This window comes from Elephas maximus, chromosome 4 (genome assembly GCF_024166365.1).
Source record: "Elephas maximus indicus isolate mEleMax1 chromosome 4, mEleMax1 primary haplotype, whole genome shotgun sequence".
NCBI classification, from domain to species: domain Eukaryota; kingdom Metazoa; phylum Chordata; class Mammalia; order Proboscidea; family Elephantidae; genus Elephas; species Elephas maximus.
In genome coordinates, this window is record NC_064822.1 from 39059764 (window position 1) to 39086165 (window position 26402).

General features: G+C 38.6%; 1 protein-coding gene across 1 annotated transcript; it reads left to right on the forward strand.

The window, feature by feature from the left end:
- HACD1 (3-hydroxyacyl-CoA dehydratase 1) lies at window positions 1-26402 on the forward strand. Its single transcript, XM_049881907.1, has 7 exons — window positions 1-622; window positions 14437-14554; window positions 14739-14757; window positions 14833-14921; window positions 17855-17976; window positions 22408-22586; window positions 25962-26402. The coding sequence occupies exons 1-7, from the start codon at window positions 366-368 to the stop codon at window positions 26042-26044; spliced, it is 867 nt and encodes a 288-aa protein (XP_049737864.1). The 5' UTR covers window positions 1-365; the 3' UTR covers window positions 26045-26402.

Consider the following 26402-nt stretch of genomic DNA (forward strand, 5'->3'; position numbering starts at 1 on the left):
AAAAACGCTGGGCGGAACAGGGCAACGCCAAGTCCAGATGTGTTCAGACTTTCCCCACTAAACGCGCTAGCAAGGCTCACATCGTCAAGGCACAGGGCGTCTGAGGCATCTCTGCAGGAAGTGGTTCCCACGGCTACCAAGGCGGAGAGATTTCCCACGGGGGTGGGATCCACACTGCCGCCTTAAAATCACCGCAGTGGCTCGCAGGACCCGAGCCCTCCGGCCGAAGCCGACCGACCCGGCCCGGGCCCCGGCCCCGCGCGCGCTCCCGAGGGGCAGGGGCGGGGCGGGCCGCAGCCGGGGGCGCCCGCTCCTCCCCCGCGGGGCGGTCGAGCTGGCGGCGCCGAGCCCCCTGCGCGCGGCACATGGGGAGCCTGACGGAGGCGGCGGTAGCCGGCGGCGGCGCTTCAGCTGCGCGCTCGGCCGGGCCCCCTCCCACTCCCCTTCCCCTCTCTTCCACCTCCCCCGGCTGCGCGGCCACCATGGCGTCTAGCGAGGAGGACGGCACCAACGGCGGCGCCTCGGAGGCCAGTGAAGAGAGGGAGGCCACGGGCAACAGGAGGCGCCTCGGCTTCTTGGCCACCGCCTGGCTCATCTTTTACAACATCGCCATGACCGCGGGGTACGTGCACCCCGAAAGTCCGCGACCAGACTCGGGCCCTCCTAGCTCTGCGGACGCGGACACTCGGGACCCGGGGAGTGAGCTCGGCGGCCGGAGCGCCCGGCGTGGGGCGAAGGGCGCGAGGCGCGCGGGGCGCGCGGGGCGCGCGCGGGGCCCGGCGGCGGGCGGGTGGGGGCCGGGGGCGCGGGCGGCAGCCGTGGGGGAGGGGCGCGGGTGCCGCCGCGGGGTGAATGGAGCGGGGAGGGGGGGCCGGCGCAGCTCGCTGGGCATTGCCTAATACGGTGCACGGCGTGGCGCGGCTGCGGCGGGGCGCGGGCCGGAGGTTAAGTATAGAGCCGGGCAGGAATGCGGGGCCGACCCGCGGGGGAGGCGGCTACGGCCCGGGCGCCGCTGCCTCCCGCTGCTGTTGAAGAAACGCCTGGGTCTGGCCACGCCGCAGCCCCGAGCCCGGAGCTGTCGAGCCAGTGGCTCAAAGTGCTTCCCGGCCGCCGGCCCCGGGGATTCGTTTCCTGCTGCTGCAGATCTGTGGGCAGAGTTTTCGCAGCTGTCAATTTCGCCACTTTTTTTTTTTTTTTAAACGCAAGGGTAGATCCGACAGCTTCTTACTTGGGACGGTGTTTTAAAAACCCTGTCTTATCAGACCTTGGCACTCGTGTGCAGCATCCTTATTGCCTCATGCCCCATTACTGATACCCTGTACTTTTTATTTCTGGCTTCGAATGTGACTTACAAGTTAAGGTTACACAATGACTGTCGCTCTTCAAAGAGCTGTCAAAGTGACTTCTATGTCAACCGCTTTTTGAAATGTGTTGGGAAGAAGCTATGCTGTTTCTAAATTGCATTGCCTTTTTTAAAAGTTATTTTCTCATTAGTGCGTGAAATGTTATAAATCTGTACAAGTGTGGGGGAAAGTTTAATATTTTAAACTTTCTCCAGGATTTCTAGGAAAACATGACTTACAAAAATTTAATAAATGATTTGACACAGTATTTGAGTATCTGTGAGTGCTTAGAGTGTAATACCAAGTACAGTTCATGAAAAAAAATTGTAATATTGTGGATTTACTGTGTGCCATGCTGGTTAATTTAGATGTGTTATCTCACTTTTAATCCTCTGCAATCGTATGTGAGATACATGATGTTACATTTTACAGATTAGGAAACTGAGGCATAACAAAGTTAAGCAACTTGTTCAAGATCGCACAGCCAGCAAGTGTTAGGACGTGGGTTTCAATCTAGTCTCACTCCGAAGCCAGTACTGTTTTGTGCCTTTCTGTTTTCCTAGATTTTATTACATTGAAAGGAAAGAAAACTAATATATCCAAAGCAACCTGCGAGCGTTTGAGTACTACACATGCCATGTTGCCTTTAGACGCTGTAGGGGCTGGAAGAATTCTCTGTCCTCTGTGATAGACTCATCTAATTTATAGACATTTTTTGAATACCTGCTGTGTGTTAACTGTGTGCCATCCCGTGCCTTTCCAGTCTGTTCTCCATTTTGAAGCCCACGTTATCTTTTAAAAAATGAAAATCCACTGTGTAACTCTAGTTTAAAGCCTTGAGTGACTCTGCATCACCTACACTGTAAGAGAATTAGACTGTCATTCAAGGCACTTTGCAATATGCTCCCTGATTCTTCTATCTACCTTTTCTTTATTGCCTTTGAAATCTTCTGACTGTTCCCTTAAAGCAGAGCTTGCCCCACTTTTTCAGCTGTTCACTCTTTGTATAATGTCCTTCTTATTCCTTCCGTGACTTCTAACCAAGTGTCTTAGTTATCTAGTGCTGCTGTAACAGAAGTACCACAAATGGGTGGCTTTAACAAAGAGAAATTTATTTCTTCACAGTTTAGGAGGCTAGAAGTCTGAATTCAGGGTGCTGGCTAGCTTTCTCTGTTGGCTCTGGAGGAAGGTACTTGTCTCTTTGAGCTTCTGCACCTAGGTGATCTTCACGTGGCTTGACATCTATCTTCTCCCATCTCTGTTTAATCTCTTTGTATCTCAAATAAGTAAAGAAGACCAAAGAAGAATTGATGCATTTGAGTTACTATGTTGGCGAAGAATATTGAATATACCATAGACTGTCAAAGAACGAACAAGTCTGTCTTGGAAGACATACAGCCAGAGTGCTCCTTAGAAGTGTGGATGGCAAGACTTTGTCTCACATACTTTGGACATGTTATCAGAAGGGACCAATCCCTGGAAAAGTACATCATGATTAGTAAAGTAGAGGGTCAGTGAAAAAGAGGAAGACCCTCAACGAAACAGATTGACACAGTGGCTGCAACAGTGGGCTCAAAGATAGCAGTGCTTGTGAGGATGGCACAGGACTGGACAGTGTTTCGTCCTTATACGTAGGGTTTCCCTGAGCCGCTGTGAGTCAGAACAGACCCCAGGGCACCTGACAACAACAAGATATCTCAAAAGAGATTGACTGAAGAAACACCCTACAATAATCCTGCCTCATTAGCATTACAAAGACAGCCTGCTCCCAAATTTGATTAGAACCACAGGCATAGAGGTCAGGATTTACAACACATATTTTGGGGGGACAGAATTCAATCCATAACACCAAATCAACCGCTTTGAAGTCTTCTAGGTCTCTTACCCTATTCAGAGCAGGGTTAAGTGCACTCTCCTTTGTGTTTTCACACTTTATTCTTTTCGTTTATACCCTCCCCCAGCAAATTATTGCTTATCCTGAACTTGTCCTAAACTTATTTTTTGCTAAATACAGTGCCTGTATTGAGAAGGGACCTTATCTTTTTCATTTCTGTTCTAAGGCAAAACCAAAAAAAAAACCAAACCTGTTGCCATCAAGTTGAATTCAACTCATGGGAACCCTATAGGACAAAGTAGAACTGTCCATAGAGTTTCTAAGGAGCGCCTGGTGGATTCGAACTGTCAGCCTTTTGGTTAGCAGCTGTAGTTCTAAGGCAAGAGTAATGAAGATAGAGTAATCCATGTGCCATGGATTGAATTGTGTCGCCCCAAAATATGTGTATCAATTTGGCTAGGCCATGATTCCCAGTGTTGTGTGGTTGTCCTCCATTTTGTGGTTACAGTTTTCCTGTGTGTTGTAAATCCTAAACTCTGTGGTTAATGAGGCAAGATTGAATTATGTTCAGAAGGATTAGGGTGGGATTGTAACACCCTTACTAGGGTCACATCCCTGATCCACTGTAAAGGGAGTTTCCCTGGGATGTGGCCTGCACCGCCTTTTATCTTACAAAAGATTAAAGGAAAGAGAAATGAGCAGAGAGTGGGAGACCTCATACCACCAAGAAAGTAGTGCCAGGAGCAGAGCGTGTCCTTTGGACTGGAGGTTCCTGTACAGAGAAGCTCCTAGACCAAGGGAAGATTGATGACAAGGACCTTCCCCCAGAGCCGGCAGAGAGAGAAAGCCTTCCCCTGGAGCTGGCACCCTCAAGTTGGACTTCTAGCCTCCTAGACTGTGAGAGAATAAATTTCTTTTTGATAAAGCCATCCACGTGTGGTACTTCTGTTAAAGCAGCACTGGATAACTGAGACACCATGTAACTAACTCTTTGGAGGCTTTCTAGAGAGGTTAAGATTTGAAGAAGAAGTTGGATTTGCACATAGGGTAGAATTTCAAGTGAGATAAATTCTGGAAAATAGCATGAGATGCAGATAAGCCTGGTGTATTCCTCATGACTTATATTGGAGGGTGCTATTGGGGAAGAGTGCTAAATGAGTTTGGAGAAGTGGTGTTGAAATTGGGACAAAAATGTATACATTTAACAGGGTGGGTAGCAGAGGATTAGCTGAGGTTCTTTTTGGTTATTGTTAAATTTAACTTGTTTCTCTTTTACTGGAACTTTGAAGTGTTTATTAGTTTTTTTTATAGTGGTTTTGAAAACAAAATAATATTTAAGAAACATCATAAATGCAAAAAAAAATTCACCTAGTTCTATAGGCTTCGCACAACTTTTCAAGGAGCCCTGGTGGCGCAGTGCTTAAGCACTTGGCTGCTAGCCGAAGGTATGATCAGCAGTTTGAACCCACCAGTCGCTCCACAGAAGAGAAGACCTGGTGATCTGCTCCTGTAAAGATTTCAGTCTAGGAAACCCTGGGGGGCAGTTCTACTCAGTGCTCTAAGGGTCACTGAGTTGGAATCGACTAGATGCCATACAACAACAGCAGCACAACTTTTCATTTTTCCTTATTATCTTTCACATGGTATCCGACCTCCAGGTTTTTACTCAAACCTCCATTCTCAGTGAGGTTTTACCTGGTCATGGTCATTCAGATAGCAACCCCCTCAAATACTTCTTATTCCCCTTGCCTGCTTGATTTCTCTCCCTACCACTTATTACCATCTGCACGTACGATCGCTATGACTCGACGGCACCTAACAACAACAGGTGTGCAGTATTTTACTAATTTGTCTGGTTTGTTGTCTGTTATTGCCAGTACAGCATAAAGTCTATGAAACAGTGTTTATTGAATGAATGAAAAAATGCATATTTTGTAGCATTTGAACTCTATGAAACAATGTTTTATTGAATGAATGAAAACAATTTTGGAGCATATATTTATAGTATCTGCTTTAGTGTGTATTCCATATTCACTTAATGTTCTATTAAGTGTTTCTATATATAGTTCATAATTATAATTTATTATAATAATCTGTGGAGTCCTGGTGGCACAGTAGTTGAGAGCTGTGGCTGCTAACCAAAAGGTCAGCAGTTCAAATCCTCCAGCTGCTCCTTGGAAACTGTATGAGGCATTTGTACACTGTCCTATAGGGTCACCGTGAGTTGAAATCAACTCAACGGCCCCGAGTTTTTTTTTTTTTTTGTAATACTCTGTAGAGTTAATGTACAATAAGTGATTAAATCATGCCCCTAATGATATTTTGCTTTTATTTGTTTTGTTGAGTTATTTCCTCATGATAAATTCCCAGGGGTAGAATTATACCTTTAAGGAGGTGAGGATTTTTAAGGCACTTGCTAATAATAGATTCTTGATTAGGAAAGGAAGCATTTCTTTTTCTCTTTGCTTTTCAACAAACACTTTAGAGGATATAAAGGTTAAGTGCATTGTTCTAGGTCAATTGGGACGTAAGAAAGGCCCTGTCCTTGAAGAATTGTAACCTGGGACATTTATATATAAACAAAAATTGCAATTAAAGACAGAATGAAATAAATGCTCGACAGAGGTGTCAGAGGACAGACAGCTAAGGCAGAATCAAAGCTGTGCAGGGGAGACCATGACATTGAAACTGAACCTACTAAAAAGATGAGTAGAATTTAATAGGCATGAATGAGGAAATAGCATGAGTGGGAAATGTGAAATTTCTGCTGTCGAGGAATAACAAATGGACCAGAAATATAGGTTGGAAAATGAAGGCAAATGGGTATCCTGAGTATAGCACAGGGCCTTAAATGCATTGCTGACACATTTGAATTTTATTCTGTAAACAGTACAGGGAACTTTTGATTGAAGGCTGTGCTTCACTCTTTATTAGGTGGGTAACCTCAAACAAGTTACTTAACCTCTCTGACCTTTAGTTTTCTCATCTGTAAAACTGAAACAACTACTTTGCTAGACTACTACAAGGAATAAATGCTGTAATGGATATGAACTGCTCAGCAGGGTGCCTGTCACACCAAACCAAAACCAAATCCATTGCCATTGAGTTGGTTCTGATTCATAGCGATCCTATAGGACAGAGTAGAAGTGCTCCGTAGGGTTTCCAAGGCCGTAAACCTTTATGTAAGCAGACGGCCATGTCTTTCTCCTGTGGAGCGCCTGGTGGGTTTGAACCACCAAGCTTTTGGTTAGCAGCCAAGTACTTAACAACTGTGCCATCAGGGCTCCAGTGGATGTTTAAAAATGTTATTTCTTATCCTTAGTAGTTAATTGATAAATGAACTTCTTGCAGAAAGAGAAACTATTCAAGGTATTTCACAGTATACTTAGTTCTACTAAGTGTGGCTTAGTAGAACATCAAACCCAAGTTATACCAGGAAATATGCATTTCCCAAAATGTTAAGTAATAGCCATATATTTTAATGCTAAGAAGTTTTCCACTGTATGGATCTGTCACAACTTGCTTATCTGTTTGTTCATCCGCTGATGGACATTTGGGTGTTTCTACTTTTTGTATACTACAAATAAAGCTATGAACATTCACATACAAGTCTTTGTATGGACATACCCTTTATTTTCCTTGGGTAAATACCCAGGAGCAGAATGGCAGGGTCATAGGGTAGTCACATGTTCAATTTCTTAAGAAACTGCCATACTGTTTTCCAAAGTGGTTGTGTCATTTTACATTCCCAGCAGCAGCACATGAAAGTTCTCACTGGTGCATATCCTCACCAACATTTGGTAGGTGAGTCTAAGTTCAGGCATTCTAATAGGCATGTTGTGTTATCTCATAGTTTAATTTGGATTTCCCTAGTGACTAAAGATAACGTTGACCTTCCTTTCATATGCCAATTGTGTATTTTTTTGGTATAGTGTCTGTTCAAACCTTTAGATCATTTTTTATGGGATAGTTGACTCATTGAGTTTTGAGAATTCTTTATACAGCCTGGACAGAAGACCTTTGTCAGATATGTGATTTGCAAATATATTCTCCTAGTCTGTGGCTTGTTTTTTCCCTCTCTTAACAGAGTCTCTCAAAGAGAAGGTCTTAGTTTTGATGAAGTCCGATTATCAAGTTTTTTTTTTTTTTTTTAACGGAACAATCAGCTGAACACTATCAGCATGAGTACCTATATGCAATAACTTGAAACATTGATTTATTGGGCAGTAAATGAAGGTCTAGATTTAGTCTAGGAAGGCAGTTTAGACTTGTCAGTAAAGAATATATGAAAGTACAGATTGTATGAAAGCCGAAGACCACCTCTGCTATAAGCCTCCAAACGGTTAAAGAAGGTATAAAGAAGGGATGATAAAATTACAATATTATTTTTCAATAACTCCATTTCAATAAAAAAAAAAAAATGGAGGTTCTATGCAGTGGTAACCAGTGATTTCTAACATCAGGAAAAAGACAGCTAGGTATTCTATGCTCCTTATAGAAGTACACAGAGTCCCTGTGTGGTACAAATGGTTAACATGTTCAGCTGCTAACCAGATGGTTAGAAGTTTGAGTCCACCCAGAGGTGCTTTGCAAGAAAGGCCTGGTGATCTGCTTCTGAAAAATCAGCCATTGAAAACCTTATGGAGCACAGTTCTACTCTAACACACACAGAGTCGCCATGAGTTGGAACCGACTTGACAGCTACAGGTTTGGTTTTATAGAAGTACACAGTACAACCTACGAATTAGTTTTGCTAGAAAATCAAACATGAATCTGATCGAGCCCCTAGACCAAAAAAAAAAAAAACCCACTGCTGTCGAGTCAATTCTGACTCATAGCGACCCTATAGGATGGTTTAGAACTGCACCATAGGGTTTCCAAGGAGCGCCCGGTGGGCTAGAACTGCTGACCTTTTGGTTAGCAGCTGTAACGCTTAATCACTACGCCACCAGGGTTTCCAAGCCCCTGGAACTAACTGCCAATTTACAGGAAAAACAAGGGGGGAAGAGTAGAATAAATGACGTGGGTTTCCAACCTGCAAGATCCAGACAGTGGGTAACTCTATAGGACAAATAACCTTCAGGAGGTAGATTACAAGAGAAAAAGAGAGGATGAGGGGGTGAGAGAGAGGAGAAAGCTGTAGATTAAGAGAGTCATAGTAGACATATCAACTAATTACAATGTATGAACCTTATTGCAATCATGATTTTGAAAAGTTATTGGAGGGTGGAAGAAATTTGCACCCTGATTGGATGTTTTGTGATATTAAGAAATTATTATTAATTTTTTTCCATGGCATAGCAGTATTATAGTTATGTTCATAAAAATAATCTTTTTCTTTTGAGATACGTAGTAAAATATTTATGAGTCATGGGATATCTGTGATTAGATTAAAATAATCTGGGAAGGGGCTGAGGAAGGAGGGAAATAGAGGTCTGGATGAAACGGGATTGTCCATAAGGCAGTAATTGTTGAAGCTGGGCGATGGGCCTATACATTATACTGTTCTCTGTATCTTTGTATACGTTGGAAATTGTTTATAATTAAAATTTAAAAAGCAATGTTAAATTTCCAAAAAAAAAATACCGGTTTTGTGCAAACAGTTAAATACTGGACTGCTAACTGAAAGGTTGGCAGTTTGAGCCCACCCACATGTGCCTTGGAAGAAAAGACCTGGTGATCTGCTTCTGAAAGGTTGCAGTCTTGAAAACCCTGAAGAGTGCAGTTCTGCTGTGACACCCATGGGGTCACCGTGAATCAGAATTACTCAGTGGCTACTGGTTTCATCTTTCTTTTTGTTTTCAAGACAACTAGGAAAAAGATTTCACCTTTTATAAGAGTATTCAGGTTTGTAGCCAGAGTGGCGTGAGAGAAAGACTCCTGGATTTAGTAAATTATGGGATACATCTCTTGTTACAGCACTGAGCTGTTGTCTTCACTTAATAATTTAAGAGTTCCTTGAGGCAAGAACTATATCCTATTTATCTCTAATTCTCCAGAATCTAGCACAGTATCTGGTTTAGCAATAAATGTTGAGCCTGAGAATGAATGAATGAATAAATTAAGCAAGCAACCAAGCAGTCTTCTCTATAGGAACACACCTTTTTTTTTTTTTCTTAAGAGATCTTGTTTTATTGGAGACCACATCTATTTTAATAAATAGCCTTGCCATGTTTTAAAGAAACAACTCTCCAGAAAAGAATTCCTTATTATAGAAATGTTGATTGCTTTTGGAGTTTGTTTTTTTTTATTACAATTATAAAACTAAAGGATGAAGGAATGCCAAAGTTAGTTAAATGTAGCCTCTTAGAGAGACTTTGTCACCCTGTGATGGCAGGCTTAGGAAGTCAGCTCTGATTTGTTTAGATTAGCTCCTGCTCATATTTGCAGAAAAACAGATTAGAGGTTAGACTAGATGGTTCCATGGACCTTTCTAACTCGAGTCTTTAATTTCTTTCAAACAGGTGGCATTATTATTGTGGCATTATCATGATACTAGACTAGTTGGTGCAATACTGCCACCTATGGAGCAGCAGTACAATTTGTTATACTCTTAAAATGTATGAATTGAATCTTCGCATAATGCTGCTTAAAAATGTAGAAAACTTGTCATTTAAATGAACTTTTTGATAAATTCTCTGGTAGGTTAATAATTACCTCTAAAATTTATATTTTATGAAAATCTGATTAGAGTTTGCCTAAAAAAACAATTATCTGTAGAAAATGTGAATTAAAACATCTTATTAAGGAGCCCTTGTGGCACAGTGGTTAAGTGCCCAACTGCTGACCGAAAGGTTGGCGGTTTGAACCCACCATCTGCTCTGCTGGTGGAAGATGTGGCAGTCTGCTTCTGTAAAGATTTACAGCCTTGGAAATGCCATGGGGCAGTTCTACTCTGTCCTATAAGGTTGCTGTGAGTCAGAATTGATTAGATGGCAATAGGTTTTTGGTTTATTAAGCTTTTTGTTTTCTTATTAAAAGTATGGGGACTTGGGCATTGAGGATAATGAAATGGCATTTTAAACCTGGAAGGTACCTAAAACATTATCCAGATCAGCACTCTCAGATTAGCCCAGGAGTGAATTCAGTGTTGGCTCTCAAATGAGATGAATCATCAGTGAATCCAGTAAAACTGTGATAACTGTGATACGGTGGAAAGAGAGTAGGACTGTGGGTTAGGAGACCTCAGTGGTTCTATTTCTACTGTAAATTTACTCTCATGCTTAAGGTAAGTAACTTAATGTCTGAATGATGATTTTCTCATCCGAAATAGTGTCCTTCAAACTTTTTTGATAGCACACTATCAGTAAAAATATTTGAGCGTAAACTCTCCATATCACTTTTAAAATGTATTTATAACTTAAATACATGAATTACTATCATCAGCTAATATCTCAGGGCATAGTATATACTTACACAGTTCAGCATAGTGATTATGAACATAGACTCTGAGGTCAGTGGAGCCCAGCAATTTTAAGGATGTAAATACTGGGTGGTGCAAAAAGTTAAACACTGGAGCGCTAACTAAAAGATTGGTGGCTCAAACCCACCCACAGGTGCCTTGGAAGAAAGACCTGGCGATCTGCTATCAAAAGGTTGCAGTCTTGAAAACCCTGAGGGGTGCAGTTCTGCTCTGACACACATGGGGTCACCATGAGTCAGAATCGACTCGATGGCTACTGGTTTGATTTTTCTTTGGTTTTTTGAAGACAACTAGAAAAAAGAGATTCTCCTTTTCTAAGAATATCTAGGGTTGTAGCCCAGGTGGTGTGAAAGAAAGGCTTCTGTAAATTATGGGATCTTTTGTTACAGCACTGTGTTGTTGTTTCTACTTACTAATTGAAGAGTTCCCTGAGGCAGTTGCAACTTGGGTGCTAACCAAATGGTTGGAAATTTGGGTCCATCCAGAGGTGCCTTGGAAGAAAAGCCTGGTGATCTACTTCTGAAAAATCAGCCATTGAAAGCTTTATGGGGCACAGTTCTTCTCTGACATACATAGTAACCATTTGGAGGCTTGTAGTAGAGATGGTTTTCAACTTTCATACAGTTTGTACTTTCATATGTTCTTTACAGATTTGTCTCTACTGCCTTCCTAGATTAAATCTAGACTTCCATTTAGCAGCCAATAAATGAATGTTTCAAGTTATTGTGTATAGGCGGTCATGCTGATAAAGAGTTAAGCTAAATGTTCCATAAAAGAAAAAAAAATAACCTAATAATCTGACTTCATCAAAATTAAGACCTCTTTGAGAGACACTGTTAAGAGAAGGAAAAGACAAGCCACAGACTAAGAGAAGATATTTGCAAATCACATATCCAATAAAGGACTTGTGTCTGAGTGATATAAAGGATTCTTGAACTGTTGTTTGTTTCAAATTGTGGAACAGGCTATCAGTTGCTCATATGTAAGCTCAAGTTGAAGCTGAAGAAAATTAAATGAAGTCCATGAAAGCCAAAGTGTAACCTTGAGTATATCCCACCTGAATTTTTCTCCAGAATAGATTTGATGCATTAAACACTAATGACCGAAGACCAGACGAGTTGTGAGGTGACATGAAGGACATCATACATGAAGAAAGCAAATGGTCATTAGAAAGACAGGAAAGAAAGAAAAGACCAAAATAGATGTCAGAAGAGATGCTGAAACTTGCTCTTGAATGTAGAGTAGCTAAAGTAAAAGGAAGAAATGAAGTAAAAGAGCTGAACAGAAGATTTCAAAGGGCAGCTCAAGAAAACAAAGTATGATAATGAAAGGTGCAAAGACCTGGAGCTAGAAAATCAAAAGGGATGAACACACTTGACATTTCTCAAGCTGAAAGAACTGAAGAAAAAATTCAAGCCTCAAGTTGCAATATTGAAGGATTCTATGGGCAAAAACACAGGAAGCATCAAAAGAAGATGGAAGGAATACAGTCACTGTACCAAAAAGAATTGGTAAATGTTCAGCCATTTCTGGAGGTAGCGTATGATGAAGAACTAGTGGTACTGCAGGAAGAAGTCCAAGCTGCAATGAAGGCAATGGGTAAAAACAAGACTCCAGGCATTGACGGAATATCAGTTGAGATCTTTCAACCGATGAATGCAGCGCTGGAAGTGCTCACTCGTTTATGCCAAGAAATTTGGAAGACAGCTACCTGGCTAACCGACTGGAAGAGATCCATATTTTTGCCCATTTCAAAGAGAGGTTACCCAAGGGAATGCAGAAATTATTGAGCAGCGTCATTAATACCAAATGCGAGTAAAATTTTGCTGAAAGTAATTCAAAAGCAGTTGCAGCAGTACATTGACAAGGAACTACCAGAAATTCAAACTGGATTCAGAAGAGGACGTGGAATGAGAGATAGCATTGCTGTTGTCAGATGGATCTTGGCTAAAAGCAGAGAATACCAGAAAGATGGTTACCTGTGTTTTATTGACTATGCAAAGACAGTTACCTCTGGATCATAACAAATTATGGATAACATTGCAAAACATGGGAATCCCAAAACACTTAATTGCACCCCTGAAGAATTTGTATATAGATCAAGAGTCAGTTGTTTGAACAGAACAAGGGGATACTGTGTGGTTTGAAATCAGGAGATGTGTGTCAGGGTTGTATCTTTTCACCATACTTATTTAGTCTGTATGCTGGGCAAATAATGCAAGAAACTAGACTGTATAAAGAAGAATGCGGCATCAGGATTGCAGGAAGACTCATTAACAACCTGTGATACACAGGTGATACAACCTTACTTGCTAAATGCGAAGAAGACTTGAAGCACTTATTGATGGAGATCAAAGACTACAGCCTTCAATATGGATTACACCTCAGCATAAAAAAAACAAAAACCCTCACAACTTGAATAAGCAACATTGTGAATAAATGGTGAAAATATTAAGTCATCAAGGATTTAATTTTACTTGGATCCACAATCAACACCCATAGAAGCAGCAGTCAGGAAATCAAATGACATATTGCATTAGGCAAATCTTCTGCAAAAGATCCCTTTAAAGTGTAAAAAAGCAAAGATGTCACTTTGAGGACTAAGGTGCCTGACTCAAACCATGGTATTTTCATTTGCCTCATAGGCACATGAAAGCTGAACAATGAATAAAGAAGACATAAGAATTGATGTCTTTGAATTATGGTGTTGGCAAAGAATATTGACTATATCGTGGACTTCCAGAAGAAAGAACAAGTCTGTCTTCGAAGAAACACAGCCACGATGCCTCTTAAACTCAAGGATGGTGAGACTTATGTACTTTGGACATGTTACCAGGAGAGACCAGTCCCTGGAGAAAGACATCATGCTTGGTAAGGTAGAGGGTCGGTGAAAAAGAGGAAGACCCTGGACGAGATGGATTGACACAGCGGCTGCAACAGTGGGCTCAAACATAGCAATGATTGTAAGGATGGCACAGGACTGGGCAGTGTTTCATTTTGTTGTGCATAGGGTTGCTATGAATTGGAACTGATTTGAGGACACCTAACAACAAATATAAGTTTTAATTGTCTTAGTTATCTATTGCTTCTGTAACAGAAGTAACTCAAGTGGGTGGCTTTAACAAACAAATTTATTTTCTCAGTTTAGGAGGCCAGAAGTCTGAAATCAGGGTGCTGACTCTAGAGGAAGGCTTTCTGTTGGCTCTGGAGGAAGATCCTTGTCTCTTTTCAGACCCTGTTTCTTGGTTCCTTGGAGGTGTCATGTGGTGTGGCATCTGTCTTCCCCCATGTATGCTTGAGATACACTCTACACAAATACTCTCTCATTCACATAACAATAAAACTCTATCCCAAATGGGATTATAGCCACAGGTATAGGGGTTAGAATTTACTGCGCATATTTTGGGGGGACACCATTCCATCCACAACAATGATTCTGTACCTGCATTTGATTATATATTATATACTTGTGTAAAGTATGTATTTATTCATATACACAGTTTTTGACAGCTTTATAAAGGGACCTTTATATAGTTAGTCAGTGTTTTCTGATAATCTCATATTTGGTATCTAAACCTAATTTCTTCAATCTGTTGATTTATTTGCTGAAATGAAAAATATAATGGACATTGTTTTAAATCTATATGTAGTTCTGTAATAGAGTCTACATATCCCCTTGTCATTTCCTCCTGTGGGTTTTTTTTTTTTTTTTAAAGTAATGAACTGAGAACATAATAAAACATACTGCTCCTATATAAATTATGGCATTTTTTTTCAGGAAGTTCAGAGTTATTCATGTTGATAGAAGTTTACAAAATTCTTTTCTTTTTTTCTAGGTGGTTGGTCCTAGCTATTGCCATGGTACGTTTTTATGTGGAGAAAGGAACACACAGAGGTTTATATAAAAGTGTTCAGAAGACACTTAAATTTTTCCAGACATTTGCCTCTCTTGAGGTAAGTTTTTAATCATACAATTTTCTGTTCTAATATTTATTTGAAATTTTATTTGTTGAGAAGAATCAATCTTATTTCTCTGAATGCATACCACCTGTGGATTTATTTAATACCATTGTTAACAGGGATTGATTTTATGTTTTATGCTATTAACTCGTGATTTTTTTTTTTATTTTACTTACAGATAGTCCACTGTTTAATTGGTAAGTTTTGCTTTCATTTTTATTTTTGTTATAAATTGCCTTAAGGGCAATAGGTGACTTGTTTTTCTCTTTAAGGAATTGTACCTACTTCCGTGCTTGTGACTGGGGTCCAAGTGAGTTCAAGAATCTTTATGGTGTGGCTCGTTACTCACAGTATAAAACCAGTAAGTGACATGAACATATTCTCTACTTCAGCCCATAGGGAAAGATCTTTATTAATAGGAATCTAAAATAATAACATTTGTGTATTTCAGGAAGCAGGACCATTGGAGAAAAAAAGGGTTGGGTTGAAATTTAAGTGTGATTGTACATTGACATAGAAAAAAAAAAAAACCGTTGCCGTCAGGTCGATTCCAACTCAATAGTGACCCTGTAGGACAGAGTAGAACTGCCCTGTAGAGTTTCCAGTGAATGTCTGGTGGATTTGAAAAGTTGACTTTTTGGTTAGCAGCCATAGCTCTTAACCACTATGCCACCAGGGTTTACTACGTTGACTTAGTTTTTTAATGGAGTGGCTTCAAAACAAGCAAAATCAAATATTGGCATTTCGTATTCATAATATAGTCTGATGTTTTTCAGTTTTTTAAATTAGTATTCATATTCTGTTGAAGAGTTAACTGAAAATTTCTTTTATGTTGAAGTTATGGATATTCTCTTTGATTATATAATTGAAGTTGTCTGTATAAGCAGTTTATTTTTCATTCTTTAGCACTGAGTGTTGCAACAGACCTAAAAAGTAAATCTAGTTCTGTAGATATGAACAAATAGAAAAGACTGGAAGTTAGGAACATTAAGGAACTTGGGGATAAATAAATATTATTTATTGAGGCATAACCGAAGACAGACCTGAATCTAGTTAATGGCTTAACCCTTTCTGACGAGACAAACACCATGCTGACTATGTCAAGTTTTTGAGCTTATTAAACCCATGACAGAAACATTTCCCAGACCAAGTTTCCTGACCTTCTTGACAGTCTTTGTAGCCTCCTTTCTACTTGAGGACAGATACCTGGCTTGTTTTCCACTCCTCAGATGCCTTTCTTGTCTCTCCTCTGCTCGGGGACTGATACTTAACCTCTTTTGCATTTCCTGCTAGACTCACTGGCCTCCAGTCTATGTGGGGACAGATTGCTGACCTTCTGCCCTTTTACTACTCTACACTTTAGCCCTCTGTACTATATCTTTCACTCAACTTACTTGATTTATCTGTTTCCAACCAGTGGTTGCCATACAGATAGCAACATAAACATGTCACACAGAAATCCCAACTTTTTATTAAGTTTCTCAGTAGTTAGAAGCAGGAGTACAACATTAACAGAATAAAGGAGAAACTATTACAGAGAGTGAATGAATATAATAGCTGGACTCAGACCACACTAAGTCTGAAGACTGGGGAGGAATAAAGACAAAGACGAGATGGCTGACATTAACTAGAGAGCAGAAGTTAAAGAGAAGCTAGAGGTTGTCTCATGAAGATGGCACAGGACTGGGCAACATTTTCGTTCAGTTATACATAAGGTCACCATGAATTGGAGCCAACTTGATGGCAACTGACAACAACAAAAACATGAGAGTGGCTAGTACCAAAGAGGACAAGGATCTACTTGCTCTTTTTTCCTCCAGCGGATCTCTGCATAATATTACTATTTATTTTTCTTTAACAGTAGCCTCCCATTGGTACCTGTCCACCACTCTTTAATTAATTCAACCAATGTTTATTGAATGCATTCTATATACCTAATTTTCTGGATTTACAAAAATCAATCCCAGCTGTCAAGTGTACTGGCTGTGGGGCAGGGGGTTAGTCATGTAAATGTTGAGTCATTCAACAGATTTTAATTGTGCACCTGTTCTATGCCAGCTAGACTGCTGGGGATATGGCGACTAACAGTACAAATGGTTCTCGCCAGTGGAGCCTACAGTAGGGGAGAGATGTTAAACAAGTGGTTATACAAGTCATTATTTAATTCTATTCTTGTTAAGTGCTTTAAAACCAGAATCCAGTATGCAATGCAGTATGATATACTTGGGAGTTAGCCTGATGAGGGAGGTGAAGGAAGGCTTCCCTGAGGAAGCATATATAAGTTGAGTGCTGATGGAAATACAGGAATTAGCCAGGCAAATTTTAATACAAATTGGCAAGTTATGTGGTTATCAACAAAGCACTGTGACAGCAAAAGAAGGTGAGCAAATAACTCTGCTCAAGGTGGGAGGGGGAGTTTGAGAAGAGTTTTCTAGAGGACACAGTGTTCTAGCTGGATCTTAAAAGATAAGAAAGGATTTTCTAGGGGAGTAATAAGGTAGTAGCATTGTAATTAGGGAGAATGATGTATAAAGATGCAGAAGTTCAGAACATATTCTGGAAATAATACAAAGCTTAGTGTCACCAGAGAAAGAAGTGTAGGGGATTTGCGTGATTGTAGATGGAGTTAGAGAGATTTCTGAGCTTGGCCTTTAAAGAACTTTGAAAATCACGCTCCAGTGTTAGGATTTTATCCTTCCAGTCTCTTAAGCAATGGGAAACCGATGAAACTTTTAAATCATAGGACTAGCTGATGCCAGTTTGGTTTTTGTTTGTTTGGTACTTTGTTTTATTTTGAAGAGAAAACTGCCATCCATGAAGAAAATAAAGAATGGAGAGACTATATAAGAGACTGTTACAGTAGTCTGGATGAGCGATGGTATGGCTCTACATTAAAATAATGGTAGTAGGGCCGAAGAGGAATGGCAAAATTCAAGAGTTAATTCTATAGTAAAACGGATATCATTTAATGACTAATAGAAAGTAGGAGGGCCAGATTGTTCCTGTTCTGTTTTCAGTGGTTGATATTATCCTGAGATGATTGTTACTGACTGGAGTAAAGGGTGAGGGAGAGGAGCAAGTGAATATTTGACCATTCCTATACACAGGACATATTTAAGTTGCATGTTTGTAATCACTTATAAGATGGTGAAAGCATTTATGTTTTCTGTATTGCATTAAATTTGTCTAACTTAACATATCCCATTATAATAAAAGACGTAATAAGTAAAATATCTTCACCGAAAAGTAAGTTCAAATTTGAACCACACTGTGGATTTCTTTGTAATCCTGCAGATCCAGAATGAGGAGAGTGTGGTGCTTTTTCTGGTCGCGTGGACTGTGACAGAGATCACTCGCTATTCCTTCTACACATTCAATCTTCTCAACCACTTGCCATACTTCATTAAATGGGCCAGGTGGCGATGTCTTGCAGTTTAGTTTCTCACAGTCCTGTGCATGCTAATTTATGTGTGCTGAGCCAACACCAGAGTTAAAACTTGTGTTTTAGCCCTATGATGCCAGAATGCTGTTGTTTTAGATACTAGTAGTGTCATAACTTGCATCCTAAAAGCTTAATTTAATGACCAGAGATGAATCATATTAATATATCTCTTGAGTGAAATCAGTGCAAGGCAGATTACATTACTTGTCCTTAAATAAAGGAGTCCTGGTGGCACAGTGGTTAAAACAGTCAGCTGCTAACCAAAAGGTTGGCAGTTCCAACCCACCAGATATGGCAGTCTGCTTCTGTAAAGATTTACAGCTTTGGAAAACCCTATAGGGTCACTATGAGTCGGAATTGACTCTATGGCAATGAGTTTGGCTTTTTTTTCCCCCGGACCTTAAATAACTTTCTTCGAAAGCATAATATGCACTTTTGAAATCATATTAAATAATTGCCAAAAATAGGGCATTTTTATCACATTGATTTAAATTATTTTGATATTAAATCCAGCATTCACAGTTTTTAGTGTCTTAGGTACATAATGGAGCCCTGATGGTGCAGTGGTTCAGCTGCTAACCAAAAGGTTGGCAGTTTGAATCCACCAACTGCTCCTTGGAAACTCTATGGGGCAGTTCTACTCTGTGCTATAGGGCTGCTATGAGTTGGAATCAACTCGATGGTACTGGGTTTGGTTTTCTTTATATATATATATATATATAAAATTTTTCTCTTTAAGTAGCAGAGACAGACATTTCTTTAAAGTCACATTTACTTGAAATTGTATTTTGAATGTAGACCAAATTTCTATTAAGAATTCTAAACATATCTATTCTAAAGCAACATTTTTTTTAAAGAAAAGATGCCCCCCCCCTTTTTTTTTTAACAGTTTAAACTCTTTAAGCAACTGACATTTTACAAAGTAATAAAATAAGATTGCTTTTTTGAGAAGAAATCACAGCCAGTATAGATTTTTCATTCCATTTTCTATATTGTACTTATAGCGGTGGTAACAATAAAAACAAAAACAAATGGAGTGTTTCTATTTTGTACCTGAGATGTGGTATGAATAAAACAGTATCCTCTTGAAACAGAGGAGACAGATGATGAGAAGCGCAGGGAGTCAGGTTAAAAGGTGCATATCTCGTGTATGTGGAATAGAAGGGTTTGAAAATTTTTCATTCTTGAAATTGCTTTTTTAAAACTATAGATGTATTAATGTTTCCCTTGTACAAAGTTCATACAATACAGAAGTATATAGGATAAACGTGGGCAGTTTCTGTTTCTACTCTACCCAACCCAACCCTTTCCCCGGAAGGAAACACAGCTTGGAGTTTATCCATCCATTTATCCATACTAACAAAAATGCCAAAACCCAGAAGTGAATTTTTTAAACATAAATAAATGCTATTATTTGTTTATATCTTAGAGTTTTATTGTTTTGTCAGAACAGGTACATGTAGATCTTTAATTCTTTTTAACACTAAAGCTACACAATATTCCACAGTGTGACTCAACCAGTTCTTTTGTTAGAATTTAGATTATTTCCACTTTTCTAATATAAATAATGCTTTGAGATAATATAAAGAATGTTGTATCTATACTTCATTTATTTTTAAAAACTCTGATATTTATGTTAATACATTCTTGAGGATAGTCCTTAGCTAGTTGGACTTGTTTTAAATCCCCCATGGAGTAAAAGCCTAACATTTTTTCTTAAGCGATTACTCCTTTTTTTTATTACTCATGTATTATACATGTTCAGATATAGTAAATGAGGATATATAAATAAATAAAAGAGGAAAAAGCTTTAAAATTACTTATAATCCCACTATATAAGGATAATCTCTGTTAATTACATATGTATTCTTTCAAACTTTTTTTATATTCTCTAGTGCCATTTTAGACATTTGTGTTTTTTTTTTTAGTGCCATTTTAGACATTTGTGGCTTACCATTTTGCATGTAAATGCTATAAAATTGTAATTCGAGCTTAAACATACTGTCTGTCATGAGAACGCTGTGCTACCTTTTATATATGGTTGGATTTATCTTTATTGTACATGAAAATTTATTTACTTTCAGTGATTGGGCCTTTTAAAAGGTTGGTGGTTTGGAATGTTGCTGGACTGTAATCCCTGAGTGTGCATATCAGTACTGTTTTGCATGACCACAGTCTTCTGGGCTTCTAGAACCTTTAACAATACTAACCATGATGCAGTCTTTTTTCATCTGTTGTATTTGCAGATTTGTTTGAAGAAGATAACAGAGTGCATGTTGTACATTCCTTTTAGGCCATGCACGTTGATCTTCACAGCCTTATCCATAGGCGTTTCGGAATGCATTTGCACGTCTTGAATTATTGGAAAAGTTCAAAACCCTGCCACTGCATGTTTGAATTCACTGTTTAGAAAATGTTTGTCAGTTGCCTTAATGTTAAACAAGGTACTATAAAATTTTTCAACTTTGAAATGCATGTGTTAGCATGATACAGTGTCAGTCATAATCATGAATAATGGTTTCAAGTCAAAAATCTTGAAGCTCTTGATTGCCTAAATATGTATGCCAACCCCACTGAATTACCTAAAATAATATTTGTGTTCAAATGTTGAAGCTACTGTTCTCAAATAAAAATTCACTTTAGGAATGGCTTCTTATTTATAAATTGTTGTGGCCTACTGTAGTGGTTTGAATAGACTTGATTCTATTTATATACTAGAAGTGTTCTTGGAAAACTTGTACACAAAACACGTAATTGTGTAATGAGTTATGTTTTCATATTGATTTCCATTTTAATTTCGGAAATGCATTCCCCCCAAAGTTTAAATGACAATTAGAAATTTTCAAGGAAGCATTATGTCTTTACCTAATCGTGGCCTGTGGGCAGTTAAATTTCCCACACCACCCTCAGAACAGCTTAGATACAGTTTACGAAACGCAACTTTTAAAAAAGTGCCTGTAAATTCAAACAAATTATATACTTTATTACCATTTTATTAAAAATTTTCACTGATCTTATAGCTTTAAACTAGTTTATTGTAGATGTGTTAAATTGGCTTTTCCCTATATTAAACACCCCGCCCAGCCTTTTCCCCCTATTAAACAACTATACCACCAAAAAAAAAATTGAGAGCCACGTAAAGTAAAAACAAAACAAATTTAAAGAAAATTAATTTGGATATTTTATTTGAGAAGGGAATATAAAGTGTTCAGTTATGTGATTTTAAAAATTGAGATAGGAAATGATTGATTTAAATTATACAAAAAAAAAAAAAAACAAAACTACAGAAGGCTAGTAAGAAACCAGGGGTACATCTGAGGAAGGAGGAGGGGGGTGGGCAGGTGACGTAAAGGGATCAGTCTTCTTTCTTTGCCAGTTAATCTATTTTGGCAAATGACCCTGCTCTCTGCTCTCCAGTCTCTTATTCTAGTATATTCTTGCCATATAGGAATAAGGTGATTTCTAAATTGTCTCCAGGTTCTTACAATACTAATTCGACTTTTCCTCACAATTATTTCTCAATGTCAACGAAATGATAAAATATAAATAAATTTTATTCATTTTTACCTTAATTTTCTGTGGTATCTAGTATATAGTAACTGACTTGCTGAAAATGACTTTCTTAGGTCCTTTAGGCTTTTCCTGTTAGAGATCAGTAGAGGTGTGGGGTGTTCCCCTAACTGCAGGCATAAAGGATGGCTGGCATACTCTGTTAGAATGCTTGCCACAAGACAGATAAACAGGTGCACTTTCGAATTTTAATGAGACTTCTCAGCTATATTCCTTTAATGTGGGAATTCAACAGATTACTTATCTAACTCGTTTTCTAATGAAAGAAGTTTTAGATGCACTCAGTAGTTACTGATGCTTTACGTAGTATTATAGGTTTTCTGTAATAGTTAAGTCAGTGTCTTTTAATTAGTAACCACAAAAAGATTTTTAAACGCCTCTTAAGAACTACTTTGATAATTTCAAGGTTTAGATATACGATTGGGATCATAATTGGCCTTTAAGCACATCATTTGGCCAATAAATGACTAGCAGGAGAAAAAAAAAAATCAGTATGATTCCATGCGTTGAAGAAGTTACCTTTACAATACAAATAAATAAATAAATAAATACTGCATATACATTTCTTAAATGGAAGTAGTTCAGTCCTGTTAAGTAAGTTGGCTTCTTATTTTACTAAGATCGTGTCATTTAAAATTGAAACTACTATGAGAGAAAAAAGGTGATACTAAGGAAATGATTAAAATAGAAAAATTAATTTTTTTTGTGAGGTTATTGTCAATCTGTACAGAAAGGGGATTTTAAAATTTGATATACTATAGTAGCAAAAGAACCATGATATAAAATCCCACAATTATTCTAGAAAAATAATTCTGTAAGGTTTTTCTTTCCCCAGATATAATTTTTTTATCATCTTATATCCTGTTGGAGTTGCTGGTGAACTTCTTACAATATATGCTGCATTACCGTATGTGAAGAAGTCAGGAATGTTTTCAATAAGACTTCCAAACAAATACAATGTCTCTTTTGACTACTATTATTTTCTTCTAATAACCATGGTCTCATATATACCATGTAAGTATACTTATTATTACCTTCATTTAACATACTAAATTTTGGGGGGAGATAGCATAATAAACTGGTTTCATAAATAAGGAAAAATAATTAGAAATAACTGCTTATAAATACAACCTTCTGTTTAGTCCACATTTATTTGTAATTTGAAATAATTGAAAGAGGAGTTTGTCAGAAGACTTTTAAGGAAAAAGGACAAGTTGATACACAAATGACTACTTTCTCAAAATCCCTTAAAAGTAAACTCAGTATGATTTATCTTATTTTTAAAATATAATTTTATTTATTTTTTTGTTGAGAATATACACAGCAAAACGTACAGTAGTTCATCAGTTTCTATGTGTACCGTTTAGTGACATTGATTACATTCTTCAAGTTGTGTAACCAGTCTCACTCTCCTTTTCTGAGTTGTTCCTTCCCCATTAACATAAATTCACTACCCCTAAGCTCCCTCTGTAATCTTTCTAGTTGCTTGTGTCAATTTGATCTCATACAGATAGTTCTTAAAAGAGCATAATGCTCACTGCAGACCATTTTCACTAGTTACACTAAGCTATTGATTGGTTCTAAGAAGACTTCAGAGGATATTTTTGGTTTACAGTTTAAAGATTATCTGAACGCAGTAGTTTCAGGATTCATCCAACTGTCATGGCTCTAGGAAATCTGGATTCCATGAGAATTTTAAATTCAGTTCTGCATTTTCCCTGTTTTGATCAGGATTCTTCTATGGAATATTTGATCAGAATGTTCAGTAATGGTAGCTGGCCACCATCCAGCAGTCCTGGTCTCATGGCAAAGGAGACAGTTGTTAATGGAGGCAATTAGCCACACATTGTGCATCCTCCTCCTATGCCTGACTCTCTTTCTTCCTCTATTGTATGATTTTTTTTAAGCATGCATCAGTGAACTCTATGCAAGCATTTAGAATTATGTATCTGAGTATAAACATGTATTCAAGAAAATTTTATACCATTCCTTTCTATTTATTAAGCATACACTTGGAAAAACCATCTAGGAGTGCTTTTTAATCTTATTTGTGTTTATAAACGAGAATAATAAAGCTGCTTTTCTTAAAATAGTTGGAATAATTCAGTCTTTTCACTAATTTCTCATCACCTTAAATCCTTGGTAGTTGCCATGAAGTTGATTCCAGCTCATGGTGACCTCATGTGTAGAACTGCTCCATGAAGTTACCTTGGCTGTAATCCTAAATGGGAGCAGACCAGCAGACTTTTATTTTGTGATGCCACTGTGAGGGTTTGAACTGCCAACCTTCAGGTCAGCAGTTGAGCACAAACCATTTGTGCCACCGGTGGAAACTTTATAGTAGCAGGACGTTGGGGCCCTGGCGGCACAATGCTTAAGCAGGTTGGCTGAGCTCTGCTGCTAACTGAAAGGTTGGCAGTTTGAACCCACCCAGCAGTTCTGTGCAAGAAGGACCTGATGATCTGTTCCCCTAAAGATTATAGCCTATTTCTACTCTACCACATGGGGTTGCAGTGAGTTGGCATCAGCTCAGCGGCACCCAACAGTAACAGCAGGAGATATGAGGAAAAAGCAAGGCTATCACTTGCCTTTCTCAATAAAATTAGAGACTTTGATGTCATTGGGTTGCAAGGAAGCGAGAAAAGCTTATAGAGTCTGAAATCTACACTGACACATCTGTATTTTTACCTAAAGAGGAAAAGCATAAAAATTGGCCAGTGCCTTGAGGTCTTCAACTTTTAAGCTCTTCTAAAATTAAAATTGACTTAGATAGTGTTTTTCTCCCTCATCTTCAACCGTTACAGCCTGATTCTGTCGTCACATTTTCTACCAGAGCCAGATGGAGATTGAATAGGGCTAAGGAATGGTATATATAGAATATTAGTTGACACCACTTGCTTTTCCCAACATTTAGGTAATCTAGTTAACATGGCTGGAGCACAACCCGAGCCTGCATCAGTATCTGTCATTTCACAGTTCTAAGTTGAAGCATTGGGCTCTCCTCTTCCTCACGACCACTGAAGCATCTCCCCAGGTACCCAGAGACTGAAGGATGGTGGCTCACAGCTCCAAACCAGTAAATTTTGTCTGTCTTTTCAGGTCTCTTGGGAAACTTTTAACCTGTTACCGTTGCCATGGAGTCAGTTCCAACTCCCGGTGACCTGATATGTGTCAGAGTAGGACTGTGCTCCCTAGGGTTTTCACTGGCTGATTTTTCAGAAGTAGATCACCGGGACTTTCTCCTGAGGTGCCTCTGAGTAGACTCGAACCACACCCCAGCCTTTGTGTGAGCAGCAGAGTGCATTTACTCTTTGCACCACCTGGCATATGGCAATAGGTGACAGTTACTTGAGAGTCCCTCTTGCAGAGTACCAGTGAACCAGGATGATGCTTTTCCACTCTGGGTTGATATGAGTATATAACAACTAATTTTATTTTCCTTTGCTTATTAAATGCATTCACATAAATCTTCTCATTGAGTACTACAAAATAGTGATATTACTATTATCTCCCATTTACCAATAAGGACATTAAAAATCAGAGAAGTCAAGGAAATTGTGAAAAAGGCACCCAGCTAATAAGTGACAAGGCCTCCTACTAAGCTCAGAATTTTATAGAAGTATTTGCAGTAATTGGTCAGTTAGCTTTAAGTATACATGACTTGAACACTTTTAGGCTCATTGGTGTAATATGATGATTGCATTATAAAATGGGTAGTGTCTAAATTTAAAAATGAAAATCTGTTATGCATTTTTGCTATGTTTGAGCTAAGTTTTAAGAATAAATTGTTACCCAAAGTTGCCTAAGCAAGATATTGAAAGCTTGTCTTGTTATTAGGTTCATTATTTTGGTTATTCTGTTTATCATTTTCAGAGGTCTTTTTACATTTATATTGTTTATAACTGATGTTACTCAACCAACATTTATTATTGTGCTCGTACCCTGACTTAAAGCAGTGGCTCAAAATAATTCTCCAGATTTGACTGGGCAAATAACCGTTTGCCCAGCTGACCTCATGCATATACGTTATATGTTTGCATAAAACAGACTACCCTTAGACCCAGCCAAGAGGAGCTGCTTCTCTGTGCCATGTTTTAGGAGGTCCTGTTCTGGCTTTCCACAGGTCATCCGCCTACACAGGCTCCCCTTCCCTTGTAGAGCACATTCTGGGTATCTTGGACCATGAATTCCATGAATGTGGTATGTGGGCCTCTATTTGTACTCTAACGGTGAGCTCTATAATGTTACGAATGGCAGTAAGTTAGGGGTGGAGAGTTAACTGTGTAATGTACATACTCTCAGACTTTGCCACCTTTAACATGTGTTAGTTTCAAGTATGAATAACTTAAACCAACAGCTTATTTTTCTGTTTTCTTTTTTTCAATTAAGTGTTTCCACAACTCTATTTTCATATGTTACGTCAAAGAAGAAAGGTACTTCACGGAGAGGTGATTGTGGAAAAGGATGATTGAATGATCCCTACAAACGAGGTGCTTTTTCCAGAATAACCAGGATTACTTGAGTCCAAGTTTAATAACAAGAATAAACAACTTCATGAAATATCATGGATTGTATGATTTCTTAAAATATAACTTGAAACACATGGTTTTTGCCGGTATTTGTCTTCACATTGTGCCAGATCCATTTTCTACAAGAACTATGCAGGTATTACCAACTCCTGAGTAGGAGTCAAGCATGAAGAAAATAATTGGGCCTATTACCTTAAAAAAAAAAAAAAAAATTTTGTTAATTTTACTAAATATTTTGGCAATGTATGCTCAAAACTTTTTAAATCAATATTTAGAAATTTGTTTAATGATTTAACATTAT